Source organism: Gymnogyps californianus, chromosome 3 (assembly GCF_018139145.2).
Source record: "Gymnogyps californianus isolate 813 chromosome 3, ASM1813914v2, whole genome shotgun sequence".
Classification (NCBI taxonomy): Eukaryota; Metazoa; Chordata; class Aves; order Accipitriformes; family Cathartidae; genus Gymnogyps; species Gymnogyps californianus.
The window spans coordinates 73,548,891-73,565,842 of NC_059473.1; the positions used below are offsets into that span (position 1 = coordinate 73,548,891).

The following is a 16,952-nucleotide window of genomic DNA, read 5'->3' on the forward strand; positions in this document are numbered from 1 at the left end:
TAAAACAACTATCACCAAAGCCAGACATTAAGAACATATCTTCACAAGCATGCAGACGCTCACAAAATCAGAACAGCTTTACCACACCAAAATTGGAGACAATCTTTGCACTGATTTTCCCTGAACAGTTCATTCCTTTAAAACACAACAGTCTGGGGAATATATTTTACTTACATGGTAAATTTATCAGATGATGACAGTAATTAGTCAGTAGACATAACCATATTTACCATACCTACATACACTCATGTCTCACAAACATTAGACATTACATTAATCTGTTATGGCACTATGAAAAGTTAATGGTATAAAGTAAGCTAGCTTAGTAAATTTAGTGCTTATAAATTTTGAAACCATAATAGTTTGATCACATATTTCTTCCAATGACAGTTACTAGTATCATATACATCAAAACCTTATGAACTCTTAAACTATTATTTTTAGCGTTATTTTTTTAAACAGAAGTTTTTAATCACTTGCACTAAAAGTACATAGGCCTGTGTTTAAAAGTTTTGTGATATTACCATTTCTTCATGAAAGCAGAACCTGAGGCTTGTTATGTTGTGTACATTTGAAATCAGCAATTTCCTAAGTCCTTGATAAGACGTTGGGATTAATAAAAAAAAGCGAGGACATCTTTGGGTTGATCCATCATTAGCAAAACTATGTAATGTTTTGGAAACTGTAGAGAGCTACGAAGAAAGTAACTTTGCAGAATTGTTTTTTCTCCCCTTATTAAGTGCTGCTGGATAAGGAAGCCTGTGGTTTAGGCTATACTTCGGTAAAATAATAAATGCTTAAGTAGAGAGTGTAACATGAGATCTGCTTATTTTAGCAGCCAAGTAGACCTAGGCAAGGAAACTGGTACTACTATTATAAACACTGCACACAAACGTTTGTAGGGAAATAATACAGTGGACAGTACCACGATTCGTAAGTAGCAATCCTGCAATACTTTTCTTTCAAGCCAAAATAAAACTCAAGACAATTGAGTCTGAATTGTCTATCCCCACTTTTCTACCTTCCTGTTTTAGGCCAAACATTAATTACAGATCTTCTAAGAATTATCTCTTTTTTGCACTAAAAATGTTTTCCTGTGCAGTCACTTGAATTAGTTCAACAGCACTTTTCAGTACTTAAACATAGAAAGTGCTGCAGCCCACACATTCAACCATTCTGGCACTTTTGTTTCAGAAACAAATAGAGAGACTGGGTACTGGAGCTGGAAAATACTGCTCAGTAGTTGTAAAGTTTCTGGTTAATTGCTTTACATACGAAATGTATGCCAAAGCACACGTTTAAAATTGTTGGAGATGCTTGGTGCTCAGCAGTACATTACTGTCCTGTGATTCCAATTAACTAGTCTCTGCACAAGAAACTGGGCCCAGACAGTATTCTTAAAAGCATAGTTCACTAATCCTTATCGTCCATCCACTTTAAATCAGGTTTTGTCCTTTAACATCTTTGTTCCTCGAATGAACACACAGAACTTCAAATACGTCTACAGCCTAGTACCTCATGCCCGTCTTTTTGAGGGCTTTTCATAATTGTTCAGACATTAAGAAAGCAACTCTTAACACTGAAAAGCTAGACATCACACACCAAATTGTGGCACAAGCACAACTTACACCTTGATTTTAGCTTTGGATTCTCAATTTAGAGGGGACCTTGAGAAGGTCTGCAAGATTTTTAAGTTTGTTTTTTAGTATTTTCTCCACATGAAGATTAGCAACCTACTTAAAGATAAAGTTCTTCCAGAAACCACATCTCTTCTGGATCATGGGCATTAGAGGAAAGAAAATCCAATATGAGATTAAAATGAAAACATAAGAGCCTGTAATAGTGCAAAACTCACTTCCAAAGAACTACTGAAATTTCTGAAGCCTTAAGTGGTCAAACACATGAAGCACCCAAATAATCTCTTCTGTATTTAGCTGGAAAGCCCAGCAGAGAAGTGTAACAAATTAACGTGCTTCTATCTTTGTTGCACTTTTCACAATTAAGACAACTAAAGATCTCTCATCACTGGACTACATCAACATTAGGAATTTCTCATGTTTTACAGAATTTTTAGAGAATTCTTTCTTTTTGGCCAGAAAAGCATCTTCGCTTTTTGTTTGTTGTATTTGAAGTTGCATATAAAAGCTATAACACACATATCACAGACATCTAGATTCATTATCTTCTGCCAAGACAAAAGGCTAATACCATAAACTTGTGATCAAAAACATCTGTGTGGGTGTACGTGTGCACGTTTTTGGGGAGAGGATGGAGTAGTTTAGAAAGATCCAAAGTTTTCCTCCCCAAAGTAACACTTCCCATATATCAGCATGCCACTTCAGAATACTGATCAAATCACATTAAAAAAAGACAAAACGCAAGTTATTAAAAAACAGGTTTTAAGTCTAGGACTTTCTTTCTCTGATAATTTTCCTTTTTGTAAAAGATGGTCAGTGACAAATTTCTCAGATGCATCCTTGAAACCTGAGAGCAGATCCCATCAAGCCTTTTTATGGGCAATTTATGAAGTCTCTGCTGCCATATTAGCCGTGATCTTTTTACTTCCAAAATGAAATATAATCTTATGAACTGATTGAAAATATTACAAATATGTCATTGTCACTATATAACCACAGATGCTATGGTTTTCAGAAGTGTCAGGGGAATTATAGGGAAAGAATCATGCAAGAGAGAGAAAGCAGCCTTTAAGAGAAGAAATTTTACAAAATACTGCATTAAGAAGTTATATTAGGCAACTTCCTCCTACAAAAACTATTGGTTTCTCTGTCAAAAATCACCAAATCTGAAATTTTTCACATGGAAATAATTATACAGTTCTTCAAGCCCTCATTACTCCTCTGAAGATCAAACTTTGTTTCCACAACATGTTGTGGACCTCTGTCCACATATTTATATAGTGTAAAATACATTGCCACGTGACATTTCCTTTAAAATTGCTCTTTCCTAATGTCTGTAGAACATACACTAAATGAAACACATACAAAGTAATATTAATCACCTTAAAGTTGCAAAATATTCCAGTAATAAGTTGAAGATTTACAAAAAGGGTTCTCAAGTAATTTAATGCTCAGCTTGGATATCAATTGCAGAGGGCATTCTTGCAGGTATTATTAGGTAAGAAATGACCATTTTGCAAATATGAATATCCTTGTTCATTGCTATCTGACATCATGCTTTTCTGATAGTATTGTTTAATAGATTCTCACAATTTTTTTTTGAGTTATTCTTCACAAAGGAAGGTCTGAATAGCACAAGACTATTTTGGTACCCTTTTACTTTCCCTCTGCAAGCCTCAGTTCTTCACTTCTTTACAAGTAGAAGAGTGGGTTAATACCCTTCATTAAGCTGAGTCAGGACAATCATACCTATTTGAAAGAGCCATCCAAAAAAAAAAAATCATAGGGCAATTATCTAAGGCAATTACCATAGCTAAGACAATGAAAAGCAAAATCCACCAGACACCTGATTATGATCAAAGAAATCATGTGAAAAAGAGAAAGGACATAGAGAAACAAGGGCATACTGACAACAAACCAAGGTGAACTGCAAACACTTAATGGATTTAAAAAAATAAAACGGTCAGTCGTTCTGCTCCATCACTGACAATGGCACTACCAAGATGGCATTTTGACTTGGGAACTTTGCGTCTCCTCAACTGAGCACTTAATTTTGCTTTTGAAATTTTACCTTGACTAACTGTTAATGAGCACTGCTTTTCTCTGAAGGGTTAAACCCTCTACAAGGCATCAAAGGCATGGAGTTAAGTCAAGAGACTGTGGTTTTCAGGCCAGGCTCTGGGCTAAGAAAGACGGTGGGGCTTCCTGGTATGTAGACGTTGGGCTGAAGCCAGGTTTAGGAGTTTCCTCAGGAAGTTATGTTAAGCTTGCAACTGAGAAAAAAAAAAAATCTCTTTGGCACAAACTTGTGACAGAAGATTAGTACCATTATTCTCATTTCACAGATGGACCTGAACCAAAAAAAGAGATACTCCATGGGAATATCACAGGTAAGTGATACAGGAAGAAATTATCTCTGGTTCTTCTGACTCCCTGTTCAGTGCTTTATCCACTGGACCATGTTATTAAAAGGAAAATAAGACCACTACGAAGCCTTTCAAAGCGATGCATGACAGAGCGTAGCACTTTCATGTATTAAAATATTTAAGTAGTGTATACAATCTGCATTGTTTCACTTCTGATTTTACAGAGCTTTATCCAAAACAACTCATGCCTATCAGTTACTATGTTTTCTTATATTTTCAACACCATTGTACATGTGCCTCATGACTTTTATAACAGAGAATGAGGTGTATTAAAATAGGTACCAATTCTGATAGGAGTTAGAAAGGATTAAGTCATATCACACATCTGTTTGTATGCAGATTCCATGCTTACATACACAAATAGGTACCTGATAGGTAAGTATATGCATAAACATACACCTGTACACACAAGCAGACACTCATATATAAATAAAACTGAGCAAGTATTTATGAGTTCAAAGATCAGGCTTTAACTTTTGTTTGATCTAATTAATTTCCAAAGAACATTTTAAAATATTATTTTTTGCCAAATGCTGCATGATCCACACCTTTTAAAACAAAGAGCTTTCATGATTTGAAAAAAGAATGAAAAAATGCATAAAAAATAGTTACAGTTGATGAGGATTGGGTTAATACCAGCAGAAAACGAAGGATACATTTATTTCATGTATGATTGAGTGCCTAGAGGAATTCTTAACTACCAATCACACTCTAAGCTCCAATGGAAACACAGTAACAACAACAAACAACACATTTTAGGAATATCTTGCTGTGTTTTACAATATGCATCCTGACATCAACTTCTATTTTTGTTTGGAACCTCTCTGAGACAATTTTGTCATTTACATTGGAAAGGAATACAGCAAGTAGTACAGCTCTGCTGAACAAAAGGTAAGTTTTAAGAGGGTTCAAAGTACACCCGTGCCTAATGAACATTGCATTAATAGAGGTAATTCTATCGGAAAATACTGTCAGCAAAATGATACAGAATTCTGAACTAAGCTGCACATAATCTTTTTACAAAAAAACATAGTTAAAAATAATTTCAATTAACTGTGTGCACACACAAGATGGTTAGCCTTTATTATCAACTTGTTATTTTATATGCCTAACAGAAACTCAGAAGTCAAGTCTGTGAAAAGGAAAATAATTTCTAGCTGAAGGGTATCCAAGATGTTTTCCAACTCTAATTTATATTACAGTATTATAAGGTTGGCTTTGGGTGGAGGAAGGCTATTATTAAAAAAAATTCCTCTGCAATTTTTAGTAGTTTATAACAAAATAACAATCTCATTGCTGTTGTGTCAATACTACATGAGGAATTCTAATCAAAACTAGAACGCTAAAGAAAATTATCAAATATTAGTTAGTACTTTAATTTTTTTCCTAATGCATTTCTGATTTTATTTATGATTACAAGAACATAAGGAATAGAATCAAAACACAGTTCAAGGATGTCCACATTACCATACCAATCATGGTAAGAAACCATTTTTCCTCTAAATTCAGTGAAGTAGCACATCACAAGTGTTATTAAAGACAGCAAAAGTTTCAGCTAAATGAAATAGAATTCTATTCCAGGAAAACATGTGTATACTATACAACTACTTGTAAGCCTGAGAAGGAAAAGCTGTGTTGAGTAGCCTACAGTGTACTTGCAAATGTATTTGCTCTGGCAAGCACACATAATATTTTCGGCTATTAGAGTACATTTTCAGTGAACCCACTTACCTTTAAAAGCTGATATTTTATAATTATGCTGGATAGCAGCCACCATGTCCTTCCAGAAGTCATATTTTTTCTGACCATCATGCTGTAAGTGTCAAAAGGAACCTAGTCATTATATCAAGTATCAGCTATTTTGATCTTTCATATTGAAACAGTGACAGGAATGCCATTAATAAACAAAAGTATTTGGCGTAAATCAGTCTTAGACAGTAGGATTCAGGACATCAGGACTCAGTAGTACCCAGCTTAACTTTGGGTAACTGCAGACAAGTTATCTCCCTACTTCAGAAGGTTATGGTGGGGGTGGAGGGAGGAAGGGGAAAGGAGAAAGAATTCACATTTGTGAGGAACTCTAAAATGTTACAGCAAAGGGAGGCATTAGACAGAACAGCAACTTACTGAATGAGCTATCCCACTGACATTTGGGAAAAATAAGTGCCTAGAGTTGCAGATACTGTACTTAATTAGCAGGCTGACATTATCTACAGCCTGGCACTCATATCACCTTCCACCCTCAGAACTGGCAAACCCCTTCGCTATAATTTAGAGGTAACGCCCTTCTGCCAACAACTCCACCCCAAACACCGTATAAAACATTCATCCAGAAGCCAGGCTGAGCAGCACTGCATTGCATTGTACTCTGAAGACTGCCAAACCCCAGCTCTGGCAGAAGGACAGGGGAAGGTGATCTGTGCTTGTGAAGTCTCTCGCCGTTCCTAGAAAGCTGCCCAGGCACCGAAGAGCTCCAGCTGACCTCAACCACCCTTTCAGCATCTCACCAGGGGAGAGGAAAAGCTTCTCAAGCAGCTGAGCCCCACAGCACTCTCAAACCCCACAAATTTTAGGAGTGCTGAATTAAACAGATGTAATTACGCAGCCAGCCAATATTACAGAGCAGAGGATTAGCCACAGAGCCTGTAAGAGGTGCTCGGAGTTACAAGGTAACCCGGCAGCAGTAAAGCAGGTGGTATAGTCTCTGAGTTTGTAGGCCATGGAAAGTATCTTTGTAGTGTTGTTACAGGCTTTCCGCATCTACAGTAGGATAAATTTCAAGGCAACTGTTAACAGATTTCACAGCATTGCCGCCCTCTGTGTCCTGATGACCGCGCTGATACCTGATTAATGACCCATTTTGTAAGCATAAAACATTTTCTAAAGGTAAACATTCAGAAACTGAAAAAAAAAAAAAAAAACACCCAAAAAACCAAACCCACCCTTAACATCGCCAACCAAAAACATGTAGTTTGTATGTATTGAAGTAAACTGCTATTTCAGGCCTAATCTGCCATGGAGGCTTCCAGAGGAATGGTCCACCCTTAATTTCACAACCAGCAGGTCACACAAACAAGGCCTTTTGTGTACGACTGACAAGCACTATGGCAGTCTGCTTATCATCCACTGGCTTTCCAGGTTAAGAGCAGGAAAGACACAATGTTGTGGCTTTCAAAGTGTTTTTTAATTCATTCCTACAGCAAACTGCCAGAGAAATACATAAAAGAACTAATAAAGAGAAAAGGTTTCATATATGTCAAACTTCAGTCAGCTGCTAACCAAGGTCATTATTCAAAGCTGTGTTCAGGAGATCCTGGGGAGCACCTATCTGTCTAGTGGCAATGGCACTAGCCTACACTAGCACTGACCCTGAGACAGACAGATTCAACTGTCCGCTCCCCTCATACTCCATGTGGCTGACTTGCTCCTTAGTTTGGGGTTTTGGCTGGTTTTGTTTGTTTCTTTTAAAAAAGTGCAATGAGTTAACAGTTCCTCAGAGTGCTGTTTTGTGGACAGATGGATACTAGTTTAAAAGTGGGTCCACTTATCTGACCTCAGAGAAGACTAAAATAACTGTAAAACTCCTTGCAAATCTACAGCCGTTGCGTGAAACGTACAAGAAAACAGACCGATTCCCAGAAAGCAGAGAGAAAACTGTGTGCATGCCCATGCAGTCCACCATGATTTTGGTGTGATTATCAAATGTGATTTCATTAGCCGAACTATCAGACAAAGCAGTATTTTGTACAGCTCTTCAATGCTAAGAAATGCTAAGATCCAAAACACCAAGAAGCTCCTCCGCTTTGTCTGAAAATACCTAAGAGTTCTGGCTCTGGATACAGCAAAAGCAGATTCATTTTTAACAGTGTAGAGCAGCCCAGCATCCAACTCATGTCTAAAACCATTTTGAACGCAAACCTAGCAATTCTCCCATCTGTTTCCAGTAGAAAGCTTTCCTGATCCTAGAGTGTTGTCTGGAAATGGTAAGAAAATAGCCCTTACTAAACAGGCTCCCAGAACAGGAAACAGAAGCCTCTACTTCCTTTTAGAAATGTGGAAGAAGAAAATGTGATGGTTTCTAACCCTTAGGATGCAGCATTTTGCAGGCATGACTGCTGGAGAAGCCTACCACCTCCTGCCTTGCATCTTTCTCATCTGGCTGATGCTAACCTTCCAGGGAATTACTGTAGCCCTCCTGTTGAAACTGGCCAACATCCAGTAAAATATTCAAGAACTGCTAGCTGATAAAGAGGGTGCATGACCCAGTTCTGGTAGCTCTCTGGAGAAACAGCACAGGTTTAATTCTCTCTGGCTGAAGACAGCACTGATCCAGGGTCAGTGCTCCAGCTTGTGAACTAGTCACTGAATGTGAAAGCTTATTACATACATGCTATGACATGCTTTCTCTCTCAATAAGTAGGTGATTTGTGCTGAGTCTAAATTAAATATAAAATAAAGTAATACAATACAGGTGTTACATCTGAGATGGGGTTCTAAGCTGTGAACAGCTTAGAAGAAGGAGATTAATCAGGCACAAAATTAAGAGTCTTATGGCACACCTGTCCTCAGTGCCTCCTGATAAGCTAGCTTTAGCTAGCTCTTCATGCAGCACTTGGACTTAGGCAACAATCAATTCAGCATGCTATTTCGGAGTGGAGGCTAAAGCATCAAGTCAGCTGATACCCAAAGGGATCCCAGATACCCATCTCACAGCTCTGAATTTCACTCTGCAGACAAAGTTTAGTATTGGCAATTTTCAGTGCTGCAGCACTTTGGTACCTTTAGCCAGAAGATTACATCAGTACTCTTTTGACACCAATATACTTGCCATACGAGAAGAACCCTCTCCTACTCCCAGCTGCACACAAGCTAAAGATTCAAACCTTCTTTAAGACAACCAAATCAATTAGCATCAAACTTCAAAGGCAGGATTTAGGACATTCTGTCTATCTAAAAGCACTGAAAAGGTTCAAGCAATTGTATTTTTCGCCTTGAGAATGTAACTTAATGTTTAGCAGAGAAAAAAAAATTGGATACTATTCTAGAGGTGTACACAGATCAATATATTTAAGACAAAAACAAGTTTAAAACAGGATGGAATTAAGCTTTCAACTCATTAACACCTTGCAAATTAGCAAACTATGTTATTCAGAAGACTTACATTAGATTTAATTCAAGTGTGATCAAGTATAATTAAAGGAGATTTTAAGAACTATAGTCTGTATATCACAGAGTAAACTTGAGAAAACAGTGCATTTCTATTCGTATCCTAGTTATTTGTGCCCTCTGGTGGAAGTACATTTATTTTGAACATGCCATGTAGCTCACAATTATCTTTGGAGACAACTTTAATACACTAAGTCCGACATGAAAAATTGCAAACAAGAAAAAAGCTGAAGACCTTGATGTTGTTCAGTACACTATCTGTATGCATTTAATAATGCATGCAAGAAGTGTGGTGGGGGAAGATAAAGACAATGCAATATTTAGTTTCAAACAATCCAGTTCTTACCTGATCTAAGCTGTCCACAACCCTTGCACACAAAAGAGCTCCTGGCAGGTCAAAATAATTATCATACAAATAGTATTTAGCTGGAAAAAAATAATAAAAAAATTTCTACTTTTTTTTAATCTGTATTGTATGCTTTAATCACAAATTAAAAAACATTTAAGTAATATAAGCTCCTATTTGGATTTTACTCGTAATAAGCATTATCTGCTTCCCAATCTTTGTTAGCCTTTATTCCCACTTCTGATTCTCATAATTGGCAACTGAAAGTTGTTCACCTATATCAAGGCAGTGAGATTTTAAAAATACATTTTAAGGTTCTAAAAGTTAAGACGGAAGAGATGGGGGAGAACCGTGAGTTTTAAGAGTCAGGACAGTATCATTCAACTCTTCCAAAATACCTATTTCCCTAGCAGTGGAAACACAAAGAAAGGGTTTGAGAAGTTGTTTCAGAAACATTTGGACAGGTCTTACACATCATCTTGTCCTTTGCACACACATGCTGCAGACAGCGTGGGGAAGCATGCCCACGTGAGCCCCCAAAACAGAACTAAATCAGGAGGGTGCAAATGTCCCGCCAGACTGAGGTCACGTTCAACAACTCTCTCCTAGGACTGAAATGAGTTAACCAGCGATTCTTTTTGTATTCATGATCTTGTCTGTGCTGTCTCTTAGGTATATTAAAGAACAAGTCAGCAAAACAGGGATTAACATTCACAAGAGAGACCAAGTGCACTTTTCAATGAATAAGAAAGGCACATTTGCTATATGACCAAAGGAAACCTTTCTCTTCTACCCTGATGCAAAAGATTACCTGCAGTTTAGAATAAGCATCACAAACAAGTTTATGTCAGCAAAATCCCAAGGAAAATATCTCCATTACATAGCACAATGCAACTTAACTGAGCACTTTATGTGTATTACTCACAATTGCCAAGATCAAAGTAAAACGGAGAGGAAGCACAGAGCAAGAACACAAACCCAGCCACGGTGCCTTCAAAGTGACTCCCATCTTAAAACCAAGAAACTTCAATTGCAGGAGGAGAAGTTTTGTTTCCAGACCCGCTCTGTTCTTTGCACCTGCACCTAGGCCTCCAGTAACAGCACCGATGGTAATGAGTCAACAATTAAGAAAAATTTAAGATCTGCAAAATACTTCCTAAATGAGATAAACTGTGATTACCAGCCTACTTCATCAAGGAACAATGTGCCCATCTCTATAAGCAAAACATGCCTATAATGTCAGCTTATTTGTCTCATCATTGGTGACCTAAATTTAAGCTGAAGTCTAGCATTAGAAGTACAAATAAACAATACAAAAAAAACAACTCTCCCCCAAAACATTTACCTACTTCAGTAATTCTCAGCTCAAGTATTTTTAAATATTTGTGGTAAGAACTAACAGTAGGAGGCACTGAAGGGGCCAGCGTAATTTCAAAGAAGAGGACATGCTAAGGTATAGCTACCTGAGCGGGAAACCATTCCACTGACTGTATTAAAATGCTTCCACTCCCTCCTTCCATATGTCTCCAGGATCTCTTCAGATGTCATGCTCCTTGTACCATGGCTTGCCCTATTTGATGCATTAAGTTATTAATAAAAAAAAAAGAAGAAAAAGAAAAAGGTTGAAAACAGCCAAACTACTCCTTGTGCAATGTAATGCATTGCAACTGAATACTGAGGTGCATGCAAGTTGATCAAAAGTAACTCTCCTTATAAGTTCGAAGTTTCCCAGGACCTAAGCTTTTATCATATACATTACAGTCCTCAATAAAAGCCTTACTACACAGAGGTTTGGCTGGCTGGGGCCATGGCTACTGTGCCTCACCTGCTAACACAATCACTCTGTATTGCTCGAATGTTCTCAATTGTGTGAGGACACTCACTATACTTGAACTATCAATATACACCGCACAATAAAACACAGTGCAGAAAGCCTATACATCATTCTGAAGCCTGGTAACATTCACAGAATGCAGGGCAGAACTATGGAAAAGTGCTAGTTTGATCGCTGCAAGCAGCTGTGTAATACAGAAGTATGCACAAGCCTTTTTAGGAATTAAAAATCAACTAGCTTGACCACCAAATTGGCCCCCAAAAGAACGCGCAGACTCCAGTTTTGAAGCAAATGCAGGCAATACTAGAGAAGTAATCCTGTAACACTCTTCCCTTTAATGTGGTATACCCTCTAGTCTTGAATTCTGCATTTAGTACTCCAAAATTCATGGTACTAAATGAATTTCAGGATACACAGCAGAGATTCACAGGTATTTCTTCCCTTCTTTCAATGAGATCTGATTTCCCCTAGCATCTTCAAGCTCCTTCTTCCACATGCTATCAGAAAAAAAAAAAAGTAGAATCTATCTTGCATGCTAAATTACACAGATTTTCATTTTGGAAAAAAATAAGGGGGAAATGGGACTGGGATTGATATACTTTAGATACATTTACTTTTCAGATTTGTGATTCAAAATAGCAGTCTTCTACGTTTAAAAAAAAAAGGGAAAGGGAACTAAGGATGTACTGAAATGATGACTGAAGGCAAAATATAGCTTTTAAGAGGAAAAAAAATAGAATTTTGAAAGCGAATGTGTCAGTTTCTGTGTTTAATCTACCTCAGGCAATTTAAATTATGTGTTGTAAGCCTGCAGAATTTTGAATGTGTATGATACAAAGATAGTAGTGCTCCTGTCATTAGCATTAGTCATTAGCACTGACTCTGAGTCAGGTTACTCACAATCCAAAGAAAAACCTTACCCTGGATCTTAGCAGAACTGGACAAAGAGTACATTGGTAGCCACTGAAAAAGTGAATTTACTTTCACGATCAGTATGCCCTCAGAGTCTTAGATGTTTATTAAAAATGAGATATTCTTTACTAGCAGCTAACATGGAAATATTACGAAAAGACTGCATATGTAACATTAAGAGAAACTGAGCACCACATTATCAAAGTATTTAAACTTTTACATCTAATAAATGAATGTATGCTGAAATTAGTATTTTAAATATTTAATAAAACTGAGAGATGGCTTTCAGAAAGAGGATAAAATTTTGGTGTTTGTTTAACAATATAAACTTATTGTCAATATTACCTTAAAACGGTTCCATCTTCTGCAAGTTTCAGGAAGTTTCCTTCTTCAATGTCCAACACCAAGCCTTTGCAACTAAGAATAATTTTATTTTAAGGAAGAAACAAACAATTAATGCTTTCAGAGGAATGCCTTGTTATATATCAGTGAAATGCAGTTACAGAAGCTATACAATGATGCTACACAAAAACAACAGTCACAATCCTTCAAATACTTCCATGTTTGAACAATGCTCTATATATGCAAATACATATTACTACAATGAGGGCTGGATTTCACTTACATAGCAAATTCCTACTAAATAAATCCAGTTCCATTGTTCAGTGAGTTCAGTGACTGTTCATATAGATAAGGTGGGAGGATTAAGGTCCAAACATATACAACTAAGAAATGTGATATTTAAGCCACTTCTATTAAAGAAATATATTTTTTCTTGGTGGCAACTCCCCAACTTACTAGACTGGTAACACCAATTATTAAGGGAGAGATGAGTAGAACATCCTTCTAAATGAGGCAACTGAATATCCAAGGAACACGTGAAGCAGAAGCATTGCCATGCTAGCCAGCGCTAACAAGGTGAAGAGTTAACAGCGTAGGACAGACACTCAACAAGAGTTCCTAACTCTTCTAGTAAATCTGTACCTTCCAGATAACAGAATCTATGTTCACTTAGGTTGTTTGAAAAATTAATCCAGAGTTCAGTGGCTAGAATAATAATGAATAAACAAGACCGAAAAAGGTAATGGCACCTTCACCCTCTGTTATAAGGTACCCAAAGGAAAGAAGATATGCTATGAAGGCAGCAAGCAGACCCCAACCTTTCACAAATGACACCTGGGTGAGTAGCACCACACACGACTACCAGCACTGTGGGCTTGCAGGTCCACGTTAATGAACCTCCAGCCCCAATAAGGGACCAAGGCCGAGATATCTAGATCTTAACAAAGGATTTCATGCATCAGAGGCCTCAAAATATGAGAAATACATTGCTTGTCTTATGAAAGTTGAAATTGATCTCATTGGAAACTGTCCAGTCAAATACTGAATTGTAAAAACAACTGATCAAAACCGTTACACAATAATGCCTGCATTACTTAAAAAAAACCCCTGTGTTTCTCCTAAAAAATTTAGTGATTACCTGGCCTTCAAGCCCCCACCTCCATGGCCTAGATAATAACCTATTAAAGCTGGAAGATCAGAGATTCATGTTCAAGCTCCTGCTCAGAGACCACTGAGCTCAGAGCAGAAACTTGCATTTCAGTCTTTTGCATTACAGCTTTGTGCCTGACGTGCCAGCCAAGGGCTACCTCCTGGCACATCACCTTTCCTCGGTTCCTCAGAAGGCTGTTGGGATTATTCTGCCTTACACAAACAAAACCACATCTGTCAAGATAAAAATTACTAAGTTCTGATGGTTATTGGATTTACCAATTGAATTGAAGGTAGAAGACAAAGGAGATATATAAAATAAGAGAGAAAGTCAGACTAAAAGGCTTGTGTCTAGACAACTAGAAGCACAGACAAAGCAAGTGTGGATGCTCAGTTCTCTCTTCAAAATACCACGTTAGAACTATCTTATGAGAAATACTTGTTCGAACAAGTATTTAAAACTGTAATTTTGGATTTATCCATTGGGCTTGACAATCACAACAACAGCTGCCTAATAAGAGAAGCTGTTTTCCAAGCTTTGTAAAAGTTACAGCATAAAGGAAGTTATGAAGAAAGTTTCTGTTATTTTCAACATACTCACCAGAAGTCTAAGCTGTCTGGAGCTAGAGTCAGCAAGTCTTTGTCATAACCCTTCTCCGTTACCAGATACTGGGCAAAACTATCATATATTAGCTACAAATGAAAAAATATATACATTAATTATATTGATTAAGTGAGACCAAAGATACTGCTTCCCTGGAAAGTGGCAAGATGCAAGTGTTAGATGCCTTCTAAGTGAAAACAAACCAGGGAGCTAGTGGCCCTGTCCCACTGCCTCCACTACTGGGAAATAGTGCCTGAGGTTATTTCTGTCATAGCTGGAAACCAGCTCAAGATGCTCACACAACTGTTCTGGTGCAATGGGTCCAGCATAGTCAAGTTTACAGCATTCTACCTTATTGCCCCTGTGCTTCAAGACTGTTGGGAAACCAAGGTGGTAAGTACTTGAGACTAGTCACTACTTCCCCTTCCCCAATCTTGTTTTGTTTTTTAATTTTAAATGTCACAGTTACCAAGACTCAACAAGCAGCTTCCAAACCAATAAACAACTACCCTCAGGGGACATTTTAAAAGTATTCGAAGGAACATATTTTGAAGGAAACAGGCAGCTACTAAGTAAATTTTTACTATTTCTAAGTTCAGAAAGAACACTGTTAAAGCCTGGTACAACAGTCAGCGATTTATTAATGTAACGTGCTGGTAAAGTTGTACAAGAAGATCTATGTAGATGCCGCCAGGTCCTTAAAGACCATCCAAAAATAGTAATTGCTCCCTTTTTCTCATGGTTCTTTCATTAAAGCTGTTCCCTGGCCTTTTTTTTTTTTTTTAAATTACAAAAGCTGCTGTTGGAATGAATATGAATAATGTCTGAGAAAGACTAATATGAAGGCCAACACTGAAAGAGTAAGAACTAACTGCATCTTCAGCTGTGCCTGTCAGCCTTTTTAAGTAATTTTTATTTCCAATAGATAAGGAGGCATGCAATGAGCATGCGTCAGTGTCTCTGCGTGCTGTGAGAAGACGAAGAGTGAACTAAGTTTAGTAAATGTTTTTGGTTTTTTCTCTATTTTGTTCTTTTTTTTTTTTTTTAAACTCTTCTAGTTATCAATTGTCTAATGTTTGCCTTCGTTGGACAAAATTCTTATCAGGAAGAATGTGCCTGTGTAAGATGTAATGTGTGTGGCATAACAGAATGAACATGGAAGCCTAGAGTTGTATAGTTTCCAGCAGGACCTTAAGAGCACATACATTTTATAACTTGCTACTGTTGAACCCTCCTTTGTAAGAAAGATGCCTCTCTACAGAAAGTCACTCACAGCTAAAGGAAGCAATGCAATTTTTCAACACAGGACACACTGAACCATGCCTATTTATAAATGGGACACCTCATAAACATTTGTTTCTATACCAAATTCTGAAATATCTTGCAATTAGCGTAGGAGTCCTGTGTAGTGCAAAATGTACTGTAGGTGAACGGAGGCAAATAAAAGGGGAGAGGGGGACATCACCAGCATCCATAACACAAGATAGCTCCGTGGCAAAGTCCTGACATTAACAAAGAAGGACGAGTAAATGAAAGATTATCAGGGAGTTTAAGATGTACCCGTCGGGAAAAAAAAGTGCCAAGGGCGGCAAGGCACAGCACATGGCAGTAGTTCCTCTCCGCAAGGGACAACAGGGCTAAGTCAGAGATGCTGAGTGCCTTTAGCCTGGCGTTTTATTTTAAGCACCAGAAAGTTTGCAAAGGTCGCCTGTCGAAAGTGCTGCGGACTTCTAACTCTGCCTGCAGCATCTCTAGATTTGGCGGGGGGAGCTCTACCTTTTTCTCAGCGCCGCTACGGTTAGGAAAGCTCTCAAGAAGCACCATTTTCAAGGAAGAAGACATGGCTGTGCCCTTTGCTCGGGCAGAGGCCTGCTGAGGAAGCGGCCGGCGAGACATGCACTTGTGCTTCTCTTCCCTTTTTAGGTTTCTCCACGGGTACCTGAGCCAGCAGGCTCGGGGCTCGCTGCCACGGCAGCGGGGGTCCCGGTCCCGGCCCCGGCCCCCGCGCCCCCCGCCGCCCCGCTCCCCGGCACTTTCCCTTTCGCTTGGGCAGGCGGCGGCGAGCTGGGCGGAGCGGAGCGGAGCGGGGGGCCCGCGGCTCCCAGGCCGGGCCGTGCCGTGCCGTGCCGTGCTGCGCCGGCCCGCACTCACCCGTGCGCTCTGCGGGAGGTGGTACCGGCAGAGCGTGTGGTCCAGGTCGAAGCCCATCACGTCGCAGTCAGCCAGGGAGAAGTGCTGCTGCATCGCCGAGCCGCCGCCGCCGCCGCCGCGGGGAGGCGGGCGGAGGAGGAGGAGGAGGAGGACGAAGGGGCGCGGGCGGCGCTTCCTGCGGCGCGGGGCGAGGCGGGGCGGGGCAGCCGGAGACCCCCGCCCTGGCCCCGCCCCGCCCCGCCCCGCCCCGGCGGGGCTGCCCTCACCTGCGCGGGGTCTGGGGACGTCCCAGGGGCCGGGCCCGGAGCTCGGGGCGAGCCCATCCTCCCCCCCCCGCCCCCTCCCCGCCAAACGGGCCGTCGCTTCCAGGGAAACTTGGCGGCAA

The 16,952-nt window shown here is 39.3% G+C and overlaps 1 protein-coding gene across 2 annotated transcripts in view; it reads right to left on the reverse strand.

The window, feature by feature from the left end:
• Positions 1–16,660, reverse strand: part of NT5DC1 (5'-nucleotidase domain containing 1) — a 154,846-nt gene extending 138,186 nt beyond the window's left edge. Inside the window, exons 1-7 of one of the 2 annotated variants that reach the window (XM_050892975.1) lie at positions 16,568–16,660; positions 14,414–14,505; positions 12,667–12,738; positions 11,039–11,145; positions 9,576–9,655; positions 8,930–8,932; positions 5,795–5,876 (exon numbers count right to left, since the gene is read on the reverse strand). In XM_050892975.1, coding sequence (XP_050748932.1) covers positions 5,795–5,876; positions 8,930–8,932; positions 9,576–9,655; positions 11,039–11,145; positions 12,667–12,738; positions 14,414–14,505; positions 16,568–16,660 — 529 coding nt within the window. The remainder of the gene's footprint in view (positions 1–5,794; positions 5,877–8,929; positions 8,933–9,575; positions 9,656–11,038; positions 11,146–12,666; positions 12,739–14,413; positions 14,506–16,567) is intronic. The other variant, XM_050892974.1, reaches the window with a different exon arrangement.
• Between the last annotated feature and the right edge of the window lie 292 nt (positions 16,661–16,952).